This window comes from Lingula anatina, chromosome 2, assembly GCF_051362555.1.
Source record: "Lingula anatina isolate TDL-2025a chromosome 2, LinAna3.0, whole genome shotgun sequence".
NCBI classification, from domain to species: domain Eukaryota; kingdom Metazoa; phylum Brachiopoda; class Lingulata; order Lingulida; family Lingulidae; genus Lingula; species Lingula anatina.
In genome coordinates this window covers 41005211-41026773 of record NC_141768.1, presented here as the reverse complement: position 1 = coordinate 41026773, position 21563 = coordinate 41005211, and the positions used below count along the sequence as shown (strand labels likewise).

The 21563-nt window shown below is 34.8% G+C and overlaps 2 protein-coding genes across 2 annotated transcripts; one reads left to right on the top strand and one right to left on the bottom strand.

Annotated features, from left to right (window-relative positions):
- The first annotated feature begins 514 nt into the window (after positions 1 to 514).
- LOC106165925 (uncharacterized) lies at positions 515 to 13338 on the top strand. The gene is made up of 4 exons (XM_013544288.2): positions 515 to 852; positions 8643 to 8729; positions 10251 to 10292; positions 10634 to 13338. The coding sequence occupies exons 1-4, from the start codon at positions 577 to 579 to the stop codon at positions 10673 to 10675; spliced, it is 447 nt and encodes a 148-aa protein (XP_013399742.1). The 5' UTR covers positions 515 to 576; the 3' UTR covers positions 10676 to 13338.
- A 172-nt stretch (positions 13339 to 13510) lies between these two features.
- LOC106176301 (ribosome-releasing factor 2, mitochondrial) lies at positions 13511 to 20430 on the bottom strand. Its single transcript, XM_013558630.2, has 8 exons — positions 20089 to 20430; positions 19485 to 19613; positions 17996 to 18076; positions 16547 to 17346; positions 16067 to 16249; positions 15274 to 15631; positions 14846 to 15012; positions 13511 to 14579 (listed from the first exon to the last, which is right to left on the bottom strand). Exons 1-8 carry the CDS (start codon positions 20321 to 20323, stop codon positions 14316 to 14318), a joined length of 2217 nt encoding a protein of 738 aa, XP_013414084.2. The 5' UTR covers positions 20324 to 20430; the 3' UTR covers positions 13511 to 14315.
- Positions 20431 to 21563: the final 1133 nt, after the last annotated feature.

Here is a 21563-nt window from a genome sequence, read left to right as displayed (position 1 = left end):
ATTTTTTCGAGGTGTTCTCAAAGTGATTTAATTAAGGCCAATTTATAATGAACATTATCTAGCTCCTGTTGTGAAAAAAAATAAAAACGCAAAGGCTGCAGATCTTAAAGTTGAGCCTAAATATGTATATTGATTTACGGTTTGTTTACATTCAATTCAAAAAAGTATGCCAAAACTCCCTTTGTAATTGTTACATTTGAAATAATTTAGACTGTAACTTGACACGAAACGTGATCTTAAATGACGCTGATTTTTTCAATACATCAATATACCTGACAGGCCTCCTCACAAACCTGAACCGATATTCTTATGCGCCAGGTGTGAAGAAAAAAGTTCGTTTGCATTCTAAGCAGATTTATTTCTACCAAGGTACGAAGAGAAAAGACAACTGGTAAAATTTGAATGGGAACAGTCAGCATAGCAATATAATAAAGACGTTTAACCGCACGCACCTTTCAAATGTGATCCTGGCACGTGAGGTTTCCCCCTCTCCGCGAAGTAATATTTATTGAACAGATGACCGCACTATTTTCAGACGATAAACTGTAGGGTGCATGGTGTTCGTGTTGTGAAGTGATGGCGACGTTCACAAGTACAGGGACTACTCCAGCAGTAGCTGACATGAACTCGTATAGGAACGCCGCAGCACCTGCTAACACTGTCCACAACAATACTTCACCGGGAAATCATGCTGTGAACTTTCACACACCAACGAAACGAGATGAAGTGCATGAACAGAAACAGAAATATTTTACAGCAAAATATGGAGCACAGCAAATGGTTTTAATTCGAAAGAGACTTAAAGTGGAAGATTGGGTTGACGATCAGTTAAGGGATTTATATGACTGTGAAGTAAGTATTCAGACTATATAACATAGGATGTAAGTGTCCTTCCACAGACCAAAACGTGACAGATGGGAGACCAGTGGCGCCCGTACCATGTTGTCATGTATACACTGTATTATACAGGTCTACACATGATATTTTCCTGATCATCTAAACATTTGACACACACACACACACACATAGCCACGAATCTTAGCATAAATAATTGGTTGATGGAGATCATCTTGATTTATTTCGTTCGCTGTAAAGTTATTTAATGTGTTACGATAGCTTGCATTTTATTAAACGGTCCTTTTAAATGATTTAGGCCTTAATGTTGCCCAGATAGAAAACAATGTATGTATTTATAAAAAATCACCACATACACTTGAACAAACTGGCAGACAAAGACTTCAACCACTGTGTCAAAGCATCCCAGCAAAGTGCTTACCTATGTGGAGTAATAAGCATTTTAATTGGATAAAAATTATTTTGGTATGATCAAAATGGACAATTTTTACCAAAATATGATGTTTATAACTTAGAGTTAAAATAGTTCAAGAGCTTGCCTATATAAGTCTGTTTACACCTTTAGCATTATGAAATGATTTTAATCCACTGTTAAGTTCTAAGCATTTTTGTGATGATTTTGGCTAATACACCAATCCAAGTCTAGAAGAAAAAAAAAAGTTGTCTTTAATTTGAAGACAGACTTTCAATTGACTGGTGGTAGGTAAAACATTTATATGTGCTCCAGCTTAGGAATGATATTTAATACACATATACATCAATGATAAATTTATTTACATGTTTAGCATGATAATGGAAATAGGTAACAATCTCAAGCATTATACATGCCCCCCCCCCCCCCATCCCTTGAAAACTAAACATTGTTGTCTTAAAGATAGACTTTTATTAGATAACCTGTACTAATCATTGTCTCATCACATAGGTCTTTTAAGTAATGGTATGCCCACTCCTAGCTAAAAAATGGGTATTTACCTCAGGCAAATATAATTGATTGGTATTTACCCCAGGCAAAAATAATTGCCCCATAAAATTTAGGTGCAGTGAGGTCCAACTTGAATGTTACATACTGTGTTAAGATAGACTTGTGTTTTAATAAAGACATATCTGCCAAATTAGACCACCTGTCAGATGGTTGTTATGGGGTTAAACTACTTAACATAAGTATACTGTGATATAGTTGAGTGCTCTTCTTTAGTGAGGACAATCACACAATGGCTTAAGGTCATAAAATGCACTCATACATCGGGATTTTAAAATAAATTGTTTTAACATAAGTCAGTGAGATATTTCTGCCAGGCATAAGCATCCTAGTTCAAATCTTACCAAAGGTTCTAATTTGCGATGAGTCATTTCGCCATGTTCAATCTCATGGTAACAGCTGGAAATTGCTTGTGACACTTCAGGCTATTTTTGCCAATAATCACATACATGTACGTCCTGACTCTGAAGTTCCTTCTGTTCCAGACACATTGAAACAAAAATATCATTATTTTATTTAGTAATACTATACCCATGTGAAAAGTTGTTGAGTATGTATGAACTGTAGCAAGGGATGCCGTAATTTAAAGGTGGAACTTTGACCAATAATCATGGGTTTTAAACCTTGATTACTTTCTCCAGGTCATACAACATTTAAAAAGGCTTCTGTAGTCTGATTGTTCTGTATTATGAATAATTGAAAGCAACATCACTCATGAGAATTTGTTTTATGGTCAAAATGCTGCCAGCTTGATGTAATGGATCAAGACTGATCTCAAGTGCCAGCTAGTATATATGCACTTTAGGGCACTGTATTATTTGGCTTTTAACTCTAAATTAAGAGAGCTTGAAGGAAGCTGTATTTTTAGCTAGATGGATTCTGAATCACGGTCTGGTTTCTGTGTGGTAGGTCAGCACGGGCAAATTAGGGTTCTCACTCTGGAGATACAGGGTTATTTGTCTAATGGTTAATAACAAACAAATGCCACATGGACCAGAAGAAGTGCACACATGCCACTAGAGTTACTCATCTATGAACAGACTTTTCTTTCTTTTGTTGCAGGAAAATTTCAGGAGTTCTTTATTTTCTGGAGATCTAATTTGTAAACCTCAACCTTCTGAGTAATGAATATCAAAATAACATGCCAAATTGATTGGATTTATTCAGTTACCCCAGTAGTGTATTTCATGTGCATTGATCTCAGTTTGTTAGAGATATATCGATGGAATTTCAGTCCATTGAAATTGTTGATCATTATGTAACCTCTGTTGTAATTAAGGTTAATGGGAGGTCTTTCATTATCTACTTTTCTGGACATTTAAACTCAAACTTCCAAGACTTTATTAGATTCCCGTTTTACAAAAGAATGAATAAGGGTTTAAGGTGTCCACACTAGTCCAAATGGGTCGAATGGTATAATTCCCCCTTGTCTTTTTTGGCCTCGGGTAGTGTTTGTTCTTCTTTGCAGCAGGTCATTTACATACAATGGAATACAAATTCAAATATTAATGTAGTTCAGTCATTCTTGTGGGGTTCAAATACAAGGTTTACATAGGTATTTACATGACCTATATATCTTGAATTGAAGGCAATATAAACACTACCTTTGGTTCTGCATAAGCTACAGCAATTAAAAATGTGCAGTGAATATTGGAGAGTTGGGGCATAATTCAGAGGAGCCGATAATATATGATTTCACTGGGACCCCATCAGAGAAAGATGTCTAGAACTGAAAAGCGGACACATTTAATTGAAAATTATGTTTTTATCTAAGGCAGTAAACTCTGATCAAGTTGTGATGCAGTCCATTACACAAACTGTAGAATTAATAATTTATCAATATATATATTAGACTTGTACCTGAAATATGTTTATCTTATGCAACAAATTTTTTATTGGATTAAATATAAAAGATTTCCACCAGTTTACAAAGCAGTTGTACTCTATGGTAAATAGTCTTGCTTAGAGAGGTTGATACAGTGTATAAAACGAGTTAAGATTCCTTAAGAAATGTATCATTTAGAAAAAGATATGGCACCGGTATTGGCACTTTAAAACAGCAATAGGTACTAGACTACATAGAGTTTTTATCAACATCATTGAGTGCATATGCTAGATTTTTTTGCCCTCTGACTCATATAAATAATATCCTTGTTTCCATAATTATAGAGGGTGAGAAAAAAACTAATGAGATTGTTATTCATTGACAATGTTTATTTCATCGTGCATCCTTTAGATCCTTGAGTTTTCCCTCATGTTTTATGTAATAATGATATTGACATTTTCATGTAAGTTGGGATGGGAATTGCACACATTTTTCAATGATAAAAGATATCCTTTGGTGTCAGTGGGTGAGATATGGGTACTATGTTCACCCCTTTGCCCACCTGTTTAACCTTGATAACACAGGTAAAATTATAGAGCTCTGCCACCTGTCTGCTCCTGTAACACCTGAAGGTGTCCTTTTGGAGATCATGTGGTTTCATGAGACATGTAATTTTGAAAAGTAACATTAGTTCATTGCACAATTACAAGTTATACAAGATATCTTAAAGCTGACCTGACACATTTACTTTGGTGAAAGCATTTAAATAAAGAAAAATGTGACAGTGGCAGAGTATATGTCAGTCAAATGCTTCCACCATCTATTTGTATTTGCCGATTTGATATTTGGATTACCACATTGGTCCATTTTTGTTTGTTGTTCGTCTCAGCCAATTGTTTGCTATATTCTGCTCTATGTAGTTTGTGAAGATTATTTGGGCGTTCACGTGTAAGCCAACTCTTACATCAGTCAATAAATAAGACTCTTCATATACGAAAACATGGTAGTATTTCACACTTTGAGCCAAAGTGTACACATTTTGTAATGTGTCAGTTTTTGTTGGATTAAATGCTGTTTTGAAGAATGTTGAAATTTTGATAGAACGTAGGCTTAAAAATACAGCCGAGAATACAACCCACAAATGAGTACTAAAATAGTAATGAGAAAACCTTGAAACTATTTAACATTACTATGGAATGTTGATATTGTTCAAAACCTCTTTGTGATAAAGCCATTTCAACTTCAGCTGAGATCTTTTTTTCTGAAGTTGTTTGCATTCAGGTAGTCAAACTTCCATTAAAATAGCTTGCACAGATATTAAAAAATTGCCTTGTGGCACTGTGCTTGCAACTTGATGTTCATGAAAAGTAGTAAACCAAGTGTGTGCCAGACAGTAAAGCTCTGGCAGTTCTTATTTAGGTATTTGTCATCACTTATCTTCAGACTTCCTGATAGTTTCTTGCTTATACATTCCCATAGGACCTTTCTGATAGGGAACTATTACTGGGATTAGTATGCTGATTTATTACCTCTGTCTTTATGCTGGTGACGGTAGGGTTTACCAGGTATCAGGTGTAGGCTTCTCCATTTTGTACAAAAACACCATTTCCAGTCATGTTGACTCTGCATAACTTAATTAGTTCCAAGCTCTAAGTATATCAGCTGATGGAGTGACTATTTATTTTCTGACCTTATAGAGGATGTGGGGCAATTAAAAAGTTTTTAGCCTTACTCGGAAAGTGTATGGAGTGGTTATCCATCTTAAGAATACCACATTTATTTTGTTTTGATGTGAAACTTTGACACAGTGTGTCACTGATGAGCCTTTTCCGGATTTTGTCGGAATTCTGACTTTTTCACGGTCATTTGGGTCATTCTTGTGAATCATGTACCCTGGACCCCTGGCCAATTTTCCTACTTTTTCAGTGAGGACTGTTCCCATAGACACAATGTACCCCTATAATCACCAACCTTTCTGTTTTCTGCTTGTATTCTACTTTATGCCAGGAAGAGAAGTGTCATTCTGTTATGCTAGTTGCAGTCAGTCAGGTGTGTTGCACCATTACAACTGAACAAGAAATTCAGCCAATCTCGAACTGTTTGTTTTAGCAGAAAATTGCCAGTGGCCATACCAGTTTAAATATTACCATCCTCTTTCTAGATTAATGCCATGTGGGACAGTAGAACTTCTGTTCTTCTCCCTACCAGCAGCTCCATCTTTATGAGGTCATGCCTATTTTATAGCAGGTCTGCCATAAGCAAAACAATAACCACCATCTGATGAATGAAAATAATGAAAGGGATTTAAATAGCTGATGTACAGTGCTATATTTCTATAATCCAACTTTTTATACCACCGGGATCTCAGTGCACCATGGTGTACTATAATTGACCCCCCCCCCCAAACACATGCACATGCGCACGTGCCCACACACATCAATGGTTGGCCTATGACCAGTCTGTTTTGATACTGATCCTGATTGATACCCATCTTGATTACCTGATTAAATATACAGAAAGATCATCCAGTCCAAGGTAATCCTGTCAATTTTCAAACATTGGAAGATGTATGCCAGGGGTGTGGCTGAAAAGACACATAAATGGAAAAGAGAGTCAGGTTTGCTGCTATAAAAAAAATCACCAATAAGCTTCATGGCACAGTTCTGCATGTTTTTCTGAATAAAAATAGCTCTATTGCAAAAATATGGAGGTAAAGTTCACTGACGTCTATATAAAGTTTAAACAATAAGATGTACATAATGTATTACATTATATCGTCATTTTAATGAGCAAAATGGGAACAGAATGTTCATGTAATTCTCATGGGGTGCTTCCTATGACTTCAGGGAAATTACTGTGACAGTTTTGTGCACATGGGATGTGTAGGCTGGTCTACACTTTTCTCAACATTTTGTTAAATGTCACACAAATACACAATTTAGCATCTATAGACTTTTCAAAATATTTGGGGGAGGGGTCAGAGAGCTCCAAAATTCTGTTTGCAGGGGGGGGGGGACCACCCTGTTTAAACCACTATCTCTGACCAGAATGTGTAAGCCACATTCATTCATGCCTCGCACTGGTGTATATATCACATGCACCACACACTGACAAGGGGTGTATATATCACATGGACCATGCACTGACAATTGGGTGTGTATATATCTGTTTACTTATCTGTCAGTACAGGACACCATGTTCTGGTCTTATAAGTGCTGTATGGGGATATCTTTTGATGTATCTTGATTTCTGTGGACTCCTAAGATGTGTTTGTGGGCTTAATAGTAATTCCCCATGAGGGCATCATTATTATCTGACAATAACAACTTGTTTGTGATGTGTGGAATCGGCCACTGGTACTGTGTGGAACACGTTAAATGATCTGTGACAAATTATTAAGTGACATGTAATGAAAAAAGCGTCTCAGTTGAAGTTTTAAAGTTATCCAGTTCCATTTATTTATTTATATGACTTCTTAATTTATTTTTTGTTATTCTGTCTGTTTTGGTGCATCTGAATTTGAAAGCAAGCATTCTGTGATGATACCACCAGAAGACTAAATGATCTATAAAATAATTTTATTTATTTGGTGTTAGGGTATGTCAGATACACATCAAAGACAGCATGTGGCTGCAAAGCTGGGTTTTATTTAGAGCATGATGCATTGTGTCTACAGATAAATTCCCCAGTGACAGGAGTTAAATGATTCATCAATCACAGATGAGGTGATACAGGGTCCCAGTTGACAATTTTCATGTAGGTTGACAAGTTACATTTCCCTACACGTCTTAATATCCCCTATACTGTCACAGTGTGAAATAATCATCTTTACATAAGGAGTGAAGATTATCTTCTCAATAATATATGTCCTACTTCCATTGTATTTTCATAAACATGATGTTAATTTGATTACATTGACATCATTTAGATGCAAGCTGTCACAAATATGCCAATTATTTATACTGAAGTAAAATTGTGGCATAGTTTACCTGAATAGAATGGCCTGTCTGTATTACAAATTATAGATAATTGTTTTTTGAACAGAATTGACCTGATCCCATCTATCGGGTATCAGAATCAAGCACTATTAGTAATATGAGAAATAAGACGTGGATAATTGTGCACTAACAAATTGGTCCACTGCACCCAATGTGGTGCATTCATTTATACAGCCTTGGCAAGTGACCAGGGACCATACTTGGTTGTTTGTTTGCCCACATTCATGCTGACCATACACTGCACATAACTACTTTCAATCAATTAGGTTTCTTGAATCACACATATTGGGTTTGACGAGGATGTAGAATTTTAGGGATAGCAAACTTTATTTTATTTTATTTTTTAAACAACGTTTATTCAAAAGAATGAAGTGGAGGCAAGGCGCTGGAAGCATTATAATGCTCTCCACAAAATTAAATAAGTAAATAAATAAAACAAATGGATAGGTATATACATATATGCAACAGAGTAAGTGTAAAACTTCAAATATTATGGAGCACAAGTTAAGTACAGAAACTTTATTTTATTGATGCGCAGCCTTGTTTATTTGTCTCCTGTAAGTAGCCCTCTCCTATACAGTTAATATAGTTATGTGCAATACAAGACATGTAAAGCCCCCATAGGTGTATTGTAGAATGTTTCTGGTTAACAATTAATATATGATGAATATTAAGGTTTGTAGATACAATATATGAGGTTATACATCCCCCCCTCCCCCCAAAAAAGGCAAACTTTTACTGTGACCCGTAAAGAACAACAGTTGAATGATTTTTTGCTTTTTAAGTGATACATATATATATATATATATATATATATATATATATATATATATATATATATATATATATATATATATATATAAAAGTTCAGATTTCTAGTAATTTAACTCATTGAAATATCTTTTTAAAATGCTTATCAGAAAAAAAATCCATCAGTGGCACCAAACAGAGGATTCTAATTTTATTATTTTCCATTTCATTTCAGGACGATGCTGATACTTATGACTGTGAAATAGATTTGGATGAAGTTTTAGATTTAGATACAGATAATGAGAAAAGACAATTTATATGGGTAAGTAAGTGTTATGTACATCTCCCGTATTGCACCCGAAGGTAGTATTTAATGACTGTTAAAAACCTTGCTTGAATATTCAATACTTATCACAGTACTTTGCCTGCAGTTTATGACCTATGGTGTGATAGGAAAAGAATTTGAGTTATTTTGAAACTCGCTTTTTATGAGTTTTTTATAACACTGTAAAATAGTTGGAAGTCGCATCTTGAATGAAATAACTCCATGAAGTTTAGATCAGTGTGAAAACCAATCTTGTGCCATTCTGTCAGTATTAAATCTTGTAAACTAAATTTTGTAAGATTGAACTTGAATTTGCATGTTTATATTTTAGGATATTTTTAAGTTAACATGAAAGAGAAAAGATCCTTCAATAGAAAATTGAACATTTGAGAACCCCTGAAAAATGTTTTGATTACAATTTATTTTCCACCACAATCCTCTATACTTTGCATTTAAGTGGTCCAATAGAGCACTGTGGGTGCATTTCTGTTTGTATTATCGTTCAGGTTCACAGATTAAGGTGGGATTTGTGATGGTAGACTTGTAGTAAAAGATGGAATATTGACCTGGTTTGTACTATTGTGTGCTGGAAAAATTGTAGATGCCTGTGATCTACTCTCATGTTACAGTGGTCTCTTAGTTACAGTGATATTTCTGATAAAATATTGAAGGAGAATGTGTTGGATGTCAGATTATAACAGAAGTTTGTGACAGCAACTGTCTCACAATGTAGAGATCCCATATGATTAGTTTATTCTTTGAAGATGCATTTGAAGTGTTGCAGAAAATGTATACAAAAATACCCTCTTTCACATCATCAGGCAATCTAAATGGCAAGGATATCTTAAATCATTTTTGTTTACAACCTTCACTTATAACCATCCTTTCCAATGTTGAAAGTCATATATTATAACACCAACCTTGCAAGAAACCAGATTTATATTTAAGAGATAACTACACTTGTTTTGAAAAACAACAACAACAAAAATATTATCATGATCAAAGCAAAACAGTTGCTATGTTATATGTTATAATAAGAAGTTTTGGCATGTTTATTCTCTTTTAGAAGGAAGTTAACATGCTCTCTCTCTCTCTCTCTCTTGAAGTAGTAGTAAAAGATGAGCGCAGTGAATGAGATGAGAGCTCACTAACTGATCTGAAGACAGTGTAGTATAAAACTGAATCCAGAAAACCACACTAAAGTACCCTTTTTGGCAAAACTATTTCTCGTGATTTTGATAGCACTTCATCTCAACACATATAATTATTTATATGACACATATCTGGTTTTAATGAATCTTTAAATGTTAAAATCTCTAGAAATGGTTTAATCTGGTCAGGCCATTGTCAATGTCCTTTCTTATTAGGTGGTCATATTTGATAATCCTTACACTTTGGAATGGTTTGAAATAGTTATTATGTTTAAAAGTTACTCATTGTCTTATTCATTGGTGTATTTAGTTTTTAGATGTTTGAAGATTTCATAAGATTTAATTTAGAACTTTTACTTTTACTTAGGAAAAAGTGTCAAATGCACCGCAGTCTCAAGAAGTGCTGTCTGTAAGTATATATAAAAGGTGACACTTTTATAGATAAAATTTTGCTCTTAGTGTTGTCCCTCCCTTTTTGTCTTGATTTCTGTATTATCTTATTGATTTCTGTATTATCTTATTATCTTATATTAAAATTGAGGTTAACCAAAGTATGTATTGAATATCTTCATGATTGATATAAATTACTATTTGTCCAATTTCATTTCACACTTATTCCTAGATTGACCTTGAATTCTGGTAAATTTTTTTCACACACAAGATTTTTTTTTTTTTTTTTTGGTAAAAATAAAACCATTGATTTTAGTTGAAGCTGTGTGTAAATATTCATTGTCTGCTCTTTTTTTCCAGAAATTTATTGAAGAACTGTTAGAAAGGACAAAGACGTTATAGAACTTGATAAACCACCACCATGGATTAAACAATGGACTGATGTATTACTAGGAATCCACTGTATATAACCAAGAGTTGACATCTTCAGAACTTAATTGACTCCTAGCTATGTGGACATGGATCAGATACGTTTCATATGATTTAATTTTTTTCTGAAAAAGCATGAATTTGCTGTTCTCTTTATCTCAGAAATCCATTAAAGTTCTTTATCGCCTCTTGTGGTCAGATTATTTGCTTACAACACTAATATTAAAAAGTTGGGTTTGAAAGGCAGTGGGTTTTGCTACAAGAATGTGGGTGCCTTCTCATCAGGATGTAATCACTTAATACTGCATTTATACCTCCATGTTTGGAGCCAAATTGTCATGGGTTCCAGTTTGTTCACATAGTGGATAGAGAGTGGGTAAAATTTCTTGAAGAACATGCCAAAATCAAAATGGGGAGGACATGTACATGAGGGGATAAGTTTCCATGGTGACTATTATGTTTTTATTTAAAAAGTCATGTTCACAAACACAAGTGTGGTGTGTGAAGAACATGTTCCTCGGACAAGCTGCTCTTTATGAATTAGCCTTGGTGAATGTGACCATGTGCCAGTGAGCACTTTGTGACATTTCTTCCACAAGGAAACTGCTGTAGCTGTAGATGTGAAATGTTAAAATATTGTTTACAGCATTTATCTTGTACAGTTCTTGAATGTTATGGCAATCTCACTTTTACTTTGAAAACAACATACCAATAGGGTTTGATGAGTTGTGCCTGAATTATATATAGCATAGAAACTTTGTTTTATTTATAGAGGTACACCAGTTACCTATATGAGCACCATTATGTGTATGATAGTTTTGGAAAACTGGTATTTTCAAGTAGAAGTTGAGCAAATGCCTGACTAGTTAACCAAGGGCAGTGTGATTATGGATTGTTAACTATATTCTTTTAACTATCTCTTGTTCCTATATGTTATTGTTTTATCAGTATTGCATTTAATTTCATAGCAACATACGGGCAGCAAGGCCTGCCTTGATTATCTGCAATTTTTCAGACTACAAATAAGCATACATTTAGCTTGAAAATGTTCTCATTTAGTTTGCCAGATAAATGTCCTGTTACAAAATGGATGACTATGCATTGTTTTTTAATGTCATGCCCATGGCTATGTTCAACTGAAGTGGCCCCATGATGTATTGCCTCTCTCTTGGGTGTAAACTTCAGGTTATTGATCACTTGGCTGCATGGTCAAATGTCTCCAGTATGGATATACTGCAACTAAGCATTTAAGCAATGCAAGGCTGACTCTTGAATGGTAAATTTTTTGCCAAATAACCAACAAATACAAATTTCAAATGCCAGTGTTTTATTTTTTCTAAAATTTGCCAAATTTGTCATTGATTTGGTTCAAAAGTTTGATATAGTTAATATTATCAGGTGATTTGACTACAAGAAATAACGTCCTCAAGTCCTATCCCTGGGCTGGTTATAGGCTTTATATAGAGCATACAGTAGGTATCTCTGCCAAATTTCGACTGAGAATTTCTGCAGGCAACTTGCATCTTACAAGGCCATTACCATAACTTTGAGATTTCGTTATGTGTTTTAGGCTGTATATATTTACTGTGACTGAAGGGGCTTCCCTACTAAACTGCTGAAATTTAGTTTTTAACAGAATACCTTGATCATTGGGTTTTCTTTATTATCATGATTTGTTTTTTACTCAATGTATTTATTATACATCTCTAGCCTGAAGGGTCTAAATAGTACATTCATTGGCTTGTTTTATGTAACTATTAGATGAAAATAAAATTTAAGTGATAGATACAATACGAGTCGCCGAGCTGTACGTGAAATATTATGAGTGTATTGGCGAGCCGCAGGCGAGACAATACACGAGTAATTTTCACGTACAGCTCGGCGACGAGTGTTGTATCTGGCTTAAACCACGGCCTCTGATTGGCTACTACACTAGTAGTGCAACAGACCGTGGAACGCACTCGTACATGACGTGCTTGTATGTCGCATACAGCACGGCCGAGTCTTTTGTTCTACGCGCTTGCCGTGGTTTAAGTTTTGTTACAGCTACTGTTTCAATATAAGATTCTTAAATGGTCATGGTTTTATTTGATAAAACTGGGTGTTGATTTATATAAAAAGCTTGACTTAATTTCATGCTTGTGTAATACTGCTGATATAAAGAATACATTTCGAGGCCTGTTACCAGTCCGCGTTGAAGTTAAGTTTGTATCTGCAATGTTATTTTTAACTTCTGAAAGTTTTCATTATGTGGGCTTTGCCGTATGAATAATCATTATCAGAAATGTGAGACCAATTGTATTAACCAGTCCTGTCCTATTGGTATATATGTTAGTGGAGTGAACTTTACATAGAACTAGCAATATGGGGGTTATTATCTTGCAGTATTTCATATATAAGTACTGGATATGTATTTGCCATAATTATTATATTTACGTATGTAGTGTATTTCAGTTCTTTTAAAAATGTTGCGTATTTTAAATAGTGCATTTAATTATGGAGAGCACACCTACCCCTTGTTATTGCATGTCAACAGGTAGCATTTTTATTTCTTGTTAAACGGGAGAAAAAACTACATTTTTCTTGTAAATGAATTGTTCACATTGTACTAGAATAAAAAATACTTTATATTTAAAGACATACATTCTGTATTTGAAGATGTCCCAAATTTTTAATGTCTACATATCTTGCAAAGACAATGACTGTTCTAAATTCTTGTTTTAGGAATAGTGAATGCAGTTTTATGCTTAACAGTGAATGCAGTATTACGTATGCTCGCAATGAATACACTCCACACCCAACGTCTAATGAATGATCCTGAAATCAAAAACCGGATCAACTGACATAATTTTATTGATCTAGGTGTCAATTTTCATATATTGGATCTTAGTTGACCAAATGTTTTAATTAGTCAGTAAAAGAACTCCTCCAAACTCACCCAAGGAATTTCATAAGATGAGAATGTGTTCACTTAGTAATAAATCTTGACATCAAGTCTTCATAGCAACACCAACACAGGAATCACACCCAAACTAGGTTACACAGACAACTTTGGCATGTTATAGACTATCAATTCATACAAAATATCACTTTCGGGTAATTACTATGCCCAAAGTTGTTTTCCTCATGACATGTTTTATAATATTTGATTATTATTGAAGATTTTCAAAAAAAAATATTGCAGTAAATAAATCAGAGACCTGAACTTTCATAATAGGGGGAAATAGGGCCAATTTTTATTCATTTTCATTGCTGACACTTATTGCTTTTTTCCCTTTAAAAGCTTTGAGAGAACAGGCCCCCTGAGCTGAAAATGTGCAGCAAAGGCGTCTGGACGACCTATAGCTTTGAACAGAAGCACTCCTGTGCTGCAACTGGAAATCGTAGTGCTTTAGCTGTGAAAGTGATTGTGTTTTTGTGTCACCAATTATATAAAGTCTGACTGAGAACAACGGTCCTTTATTTACATCGCCTCCTTTCTCTCCTTCCATTCCCCAGGAATGAACCTATCTTACATGGTGAAAGAGACTTCTTAAATGGTGAAAGAGACTCCACAGGGCAAATTTTCTCTTGACCTTCTTAACATCTTTTGAAGCTGCCATTTATAAAGAGGTTAAAAACCTGTTGCTCCCATTTTCTCACACAATGCATTCTGTTCATTTGGGTCCATTTCTTTGTATCCCAACAACTCCATGGAGAAGGTGGTCTGTCCTGAAGTGATGCGGCGCAGGTTTGTGGCATACCCTGTAGTTTCTGCCAGTGGTAAGAGGGCTGTTATAATGTGGGCATCCCCCTTGTTCTCAACATTTTCGATTGTGCCTTTCCTATTTTTCAGATCATCCAGGATTCCACCAATCCTTTCAACATCTGTGAAAATCTTAAATGAAAATTGTTCTTTGATAGAAAAACTTTAAAATTGTTTTGCCTTGGAAATTAAAAAAAAATTTCTGAACAAAATCCTTCATAAATGAAAAAATACATAAAATAATTGTATACATATATCCTTGATTTACTAAAGCAACATGCATTAAATAATTAACCAACACTTCAAACACAAACTATAAAGCACAAACTGCAAACTAGCCTCCTCATACTTAACCATTTGCACAAAACCTCCCCAATTTTGGCCCCAAATAACCTCACCTCCACTGACATCATGGGCTGCAAAAGTAAAGGTTCTGCATTGCTCAAGGCTTGGGAAATACACTGTGTGGCAGCAGCTGATATCATTGGCAGTGTTGTCCTACCTTCTATCTGAAGACTGTGGAGCTCTACCTGCACATCAGTCACTGGGAAGTTCAGAATGGGTCCTAGAATATTAGAATATGAAAGAAATTGATGTTAAACTTTATAATAAATCATTTGAATCAATAAGCGACACAAGTTTTGGCAGCCAATGCAACTAATTCAAAACTACAAAAAATATAAAAAATATATCTTAACATTACAGAAATGAAAAAAAAATGTACTAAAATAAAGTCCTAAAGGTACCCTTAATCTTTTTCAGGAGGATAAAATATAAGACAAGTTACTGTTTTTTTTTTAGATAAATAACGCTGCTGCAGACTAACCTTGTAGCAAGGCAGTGTGCACTCCTTCTGTCAAAGCCTTCACATGGTCTTGTCTCAAATGCAGCAAAGAATTATCTTCCCCATGATGCACCAGCTCCAATTTTCTAGGAATTCCCTTACCAGGGTTTGGATTTACTGTCATGGAAACCACTATATGATGGTGCTTGTTGCCAATAGTTTGGTCCAGGGTGTATGTCTCTGTTGCAGATGCAGCTACTGTTTCCTTGTATGAAACGTGCAATGGACCCATATAAGGGTCTAGTTTATATTCTGTGACAAGTTTGTGTTTTATGATCTCAATATGGAGTTCCCCCATTCCACCAATGTTTATCTCTCCAGTACTTTCATCCACCCAAACCTGTAAAGTAGCAATTAAGGTTTAAAAAAAAAGACACAGAGGAAGTACATTTTTAACAACCAAAAAACAGTAACAATATTAAACCTTTGAGAATAAAACATACTTGGCTTTAAGTGTATATATATATATATAAATATATTAAAAGTAAAAACGTTTTTCCTGTACGAGTAATATTATATATAATAAAAAGAAAAAAAGAACAGCAACTTTTTTTGCCCCGACCGGTTTCTTTCTTGTTGACAATATATATATATATATATATATATATATATATATATATATATATATATATATATATATATATATATATATATATATATGTAGCTTACATGAATATTGTCAATATTGATGAACTTGGAAAAAAAATGACAATCAAAGGCAAAATAGACCAAAGAATGATATCCACAACTTCAAATACCCCAAGCAAAGACTTGCCTTGAAACTAGGGTCTTCTTTTTGTAGATTTTCCAGTGCTTGTTCCAAAGCAGCCTGCTCTGTCAGAGATGATGCTTCCACAGAACAAAAAAACACTGGTTCTCCAACTTCTACCCCAGCAAGTACATAATTTCCTTTTGAATCTTGGTGTTTTCTGTCTGATAATGTGTCTCCTGTGAAAGTCTGCAATAGGAAAAGGGCAGTTTCAGCATCCAGCTTTACAAATAATTTACTTTTTGCTAATCAGTTTGATATACATAATACAGCAATAATTGCACAATTCACAGCCACAACTTAAATTACAGTAACATAATTAGTTAGCATCAGTTAGCATACACTGTAGATATTTTTAAGGAATTACACATAGATTTTAACTTTTATACCATACTTAACCTGCCTGCAAAAAATAAAATTAACCAAATATACATGGTGAGGGTTGTTGTCTAGTAAACTAAATGCACGTCAATCACATATTAATACCTTTTTCAGCCCAATTACTGCAATGATATCCCCAGCATAAGCTGACTTTATGTCTTCAAATTCATCAGCAAACACTTTGATCAAACGTGAGGCCTTCTCAACACATTCCCTATTCAAGTTATGCAAAGAATCACCTGATTTTAGTGACCCATTATACAATCGAAGAAAAGTTACCGGGCCTCTTTGTTGATTATGAATGGTCTTAAAAGCCAGGGCACATAGTGAATCCTTGTAGAATTTTTTGAAATCGTGCTGAATATCATCTGGGCTTGGGAGATAGAGATTGACAGCATCTAATAAAGGTTGGACACCAATGTTCTTTAATGAGCTTCCACATAAGACAGGGAGTGCTGTTTTATCTAATGTCACCTTCCTGACAGCATTATAGATTTTCTGTGGGGGTATATCCTGTACTTTGATGTCACCCAAAACAAGAGAAGCAATCTCTTCATCGATGTCGGCCAGCTCACCAATCAAATTGAGTCTTGCTTCCTCGCTCCTCTCCCACAAGTCATCATCAGCTTTTGTAACAGGTGCTCTTTGTGGACCTGCGCTGGCTTCATCTTTTCTGTCCCAAACCACTTTTTCCATGGTTATCAGGTCCACCATGCCACAAATCTTATCTTCTGAGAACACAGGAATTTGTAATGGTAGTGGTAAAATGTGGAGCTTTTTCTGAATAGAGTTCAATGAATCTTCAAAATCTGCATTGGCTTTATCCAGTTTGTTGATGTAAGCAATACGAGGCACGCCATATCTATTAGCCTGTCTCCACACCGTCACTGTCTGTGCTTCTACCCCTACAAATAGTAAAAAGATTTATATTTGAAGTTAACTTGGAATACTTGAAACAACAACTTATTTATTACCTCCGCCAAGGAGGTTATGTTTTCACCCCTGTTTGTCTGTTTGTTTGTTTGTCTGTCTGTCATCAACATAAGTCAAAAAGTTATGGACCGATTTTGATGAAATTTTCAGGAACTGTCAGAAGTGGGCCAAGGAAGAGAAGATTAGTTTTTAGAGGTGATCGGATCAATAATCAATCAATAATCAATAATAATAAAAAATTGCTGCCTCAGCGGAGGTCTGTGCTCTCAGAGTGCTTTTCTAGTTATACATGTAGATGTATAACAAACAAATTAAGTTATAGTTACGGTAGTAAAGCAAGAAGAGCACACCACTGAATTTTGTTTTAGGCTGCAATTTTCAAATGCTATTCAATACAATATACAACATACAAATTACAATATACAAATGCATTAATACTGAAACATTTTTTTTGCTTTTTAAAATATCATTAATCTGGAAATGGATACACTGTGAATCCTCAACTACCCGAGACCATTTCCATTAATATTTGAGAAATATGGTAATGCAACGACAATTAGTTATTATTAATTACAGTTAATTACAATTAATTAGTTGTTGAAATTTACTGTTAAGACTTGCCTCTTGATCCGTCCAATACTACTATACCACCATCCAGCACTCGCAGAGATCTTTCAACTTCTACTGTAAAATCTATGTGTCCTAAAAGAAAGAAATTACACAAATACGAATATGAGAAATAACGGATATATAGCATTATAAACACATCACTTCATACATTTACCAGGTATTAAAGCATACTTAAGTTCAATCTCTATCAGCAGAGTTTTCATTTGAAAATATAGGACCGGTGGTATGTTAATAAATTTCTTTATTTTTTAAAGTTAAGCAACCAAATTTTGCAAACAAATTACATAAAGACCAATCCACATTAAATGATAAAATAAAATCCATCAAATTTTATGAACAATTCTTGTTATGAATTTCTGATTGGCATCAGTCGACTTTTATGCAGTGTGTGCAGTTTTCATCTTACTTCTATTTTTAAAACCAAAAGCACCCATGTCATATCTGGCTTAGAATTACCTCCACTTGGATAAACTCATCTGTGCCTATGACAGACCGCTGTTCTTTGTTATGTTTGTCTTAATGATGTAGAAATAAAATTAATTATGTGTAAATAAAATTCCTTCCTCATCAAATATTGTGAAGAAAACCATGTGGTGCCACAGTATGATCTGCCATGCTTATGACCGATTGCCCCAGGCAACTTGACAATAATAGGTGGGTAAAATGTTGTCAGTGAGGAATCAATCCAGATAGCCAAAAATTATCAGACTTGGTATAAAATCAAGTGAGATGTTTCAGGATTTTGAAGAGAGTGGAGTTAGAAATAATGGCAGACTAGAGGGCATGGTATGTGTAGTGATCCGTTAATTAGAACTGATAGTCTTCTAAATTTGCATACATGAGATATGTATATATTTGTACGTTTTAATTATTCAAATATACATAGACATGACATGTTGCATGGCAGTTTAAGAGAAGTTCATTTAAAATGCAAATCAAGATTTAATTTAAATGTATCTACAATTAAGTTAATGTACATAGGCATGGCATGTTTCATGACAGTTACGAAAGCTAATTTGAAATGCAAATTAAGATAGAGTATAAAGGCAGTGACTTAGCCACTGAGAGAGGACTTACAGACTGAGAGAGTTAGAGATAGTTATAGATACGGTAGAAGAGACCCGAGTCTTCAGGCGCTTGAATAAACCATGTAACAGAAAACTATTCCTGCCTGTCTCAGTTGTCTTATTGGTGAAAATGTAACTCTTAGAACAAATGTATAACCACCAACCGGTGTGGCAACTGATAAATGCTGACAGAATAGATGCATGGATATTCTTTTCGTTGTTATCTCTGTTGGATTTCAGTCTATTGCAGAACAGTAGGAATTCACCATGTTTAGGGTGTTACTTTTGTATTGCTTTCTATGACATTATTCTTCGTGCATAGAGTTTCACCCTCACTCAAATTCACCTACTAAGCAGTGCTGACAGTCTTGATTAGGCTATCACTGATGTCATTTATGTTCTTTTCTCCTTACCTGGTGTATCTATTAGATTCACTTTGTGATCATTCCAATAAAATGTTACTGCTGCAGAGGTTATGGTAATACCTCGGTCTCTCTCCTGGTCCATATAGTCAGTCACTGTATCACCTCTGTCAACATTACCTGCAATATCAATAATAAACAGCTGCAAAAAGGTGCCAAATAAAGCATTTGTCTGTTATAATTTTGGAGCATTATCTAGTACTTCAATTTATGTATCGGGGTTTCAGTTAGGGTAATTTGTACCAGCTAGCACACCTGACAGGTGTTCAGTTATAATATTTATCAAAACCCTCATTTCCCTAGGTTTATGTTTAATCTTCTATTCATATAAATTGTTTTATTTTATTTTATTGATTTTTTTTTTTTTGGGGGGGGGGGGGGGGGGAGGCGCTGAATACTAGAACTGCCCCATTTTTTATTAATTCTAAAGCAACTGTAATACGTCCTTAACCAGTATTTGTTGCCCCTTCACGACAATATCAATGTTTGCCACCTCTACAACAGTTTAATTGAAACATATCATCAAACATCAAATACATGTACCAAGAACGGTTCTAACTCAGATAAGTAGATAACCTGTCAGCTTGTTATGTACCTATGTGGCGAGTTAACCCGGAGAAAAATAACATTCTTTCCGTGGTTGTCGTTTTCCCTGCATCGATGTGCGCCATGATTCCGATGTTCCTGACCTTGGCGACGTCCATGAGAGCCTGCTCGTGTGACCGGCCATGACCACGGGAAGCTCTGGTAGTTGCTCGAGAAGAGAATGGTCTACTTTGCAATCTGTGGAAACTGACGTTTAACAGACGATAGGCAGAAATTCCCCTCATTGTTTGAATATGTTTTTGTTTTACCTCTACCCACTATCCAATTTTTGTAACAAGTTTTTCACATGCTTGCGGCTGCTCAAAAAACGACAAGAAATAAGCACCGATAAGATTGGTACGAATTAGCCAAGATAAGCAGCACAAACATTTGCGTCAAAATAATGTAACGTAAAATTTCCTTAAATCGAAATAAAGATAAAACATACTAAAGAACAAAGCACTCGGCTTTTTTATCCACTCTTGTGGAGTACACAAAATAAATAAATCAGATTGAAAACACACATATTAAGATAAACTAAGTTTGGAAAAATGCGCCCAAAAGAAAATCTGGTTCTCCAACACATAGTCATTTATATTGCTTTATAAGTAATGAAGCCGACCTCAAATTCTGTGATTTGAGGGCAAACATGGCATAAAAATTAAATATAATACATTCTCTGGGCATGTCCATGAAAAAATGATGCGGATATCGTACACAATGTCAGTAGACACCACGCACAATGTGCATATATATCGAAGTAAATTCTGAAGTCTCTCAAAGTAAATATATAACGGCACATCAATTAATTTTTCATTACATTTATGCAGATTTTCTTCTTCTTATTTCTTTAAATTAGGGCACTTACCTTTGTTAATCACGTATCGGATGGGAAGAATAAATACCAGACCCAAACTTCCAGTGTTTTAGAGTTACATGTACCTGGCATTTTACTTATATCTCATGGCCGTTTTGATTTTTATGTAAACTGTGGTAGACTATTCACTGAAAGATTATAGAAAAACATTGTAGAAAAATGAATCAAGTGTTTTGTACTATCTTGTATTATGATCTTCCAGGCTGTGCCAGTTTCCCTCTGGATGATTTTGTTTTCAGTCAATTCAAATTGGAGGGTACCAAACTTTTTTGTCTCTGGCACATAGAAAAAGTTTAAATCGGTGACTGTGGTAACATCTCTTTGACACTCAACGCGAATGCATTCCACACACCCAGAGTGATGCGTTTTAGAGCTTCATCTGCATTTTCTAGAAATCTTGGTTCAATACAGATTTACAGTATTTTAATACTTAAAAGTGGTCCTGATATTTAGATGTGAATTCTCATTTTACTGTGTAAGAAAAAAACACACTTGAAGCGGGCGTTTATTTTGATTCACCCCCTTTAACTTCAATTAAAATCCAATTGTTAAAACAAATCATTGCAAATATGCAGCAAAATTATAAAAGTAACCCTTCTACTTCAGGT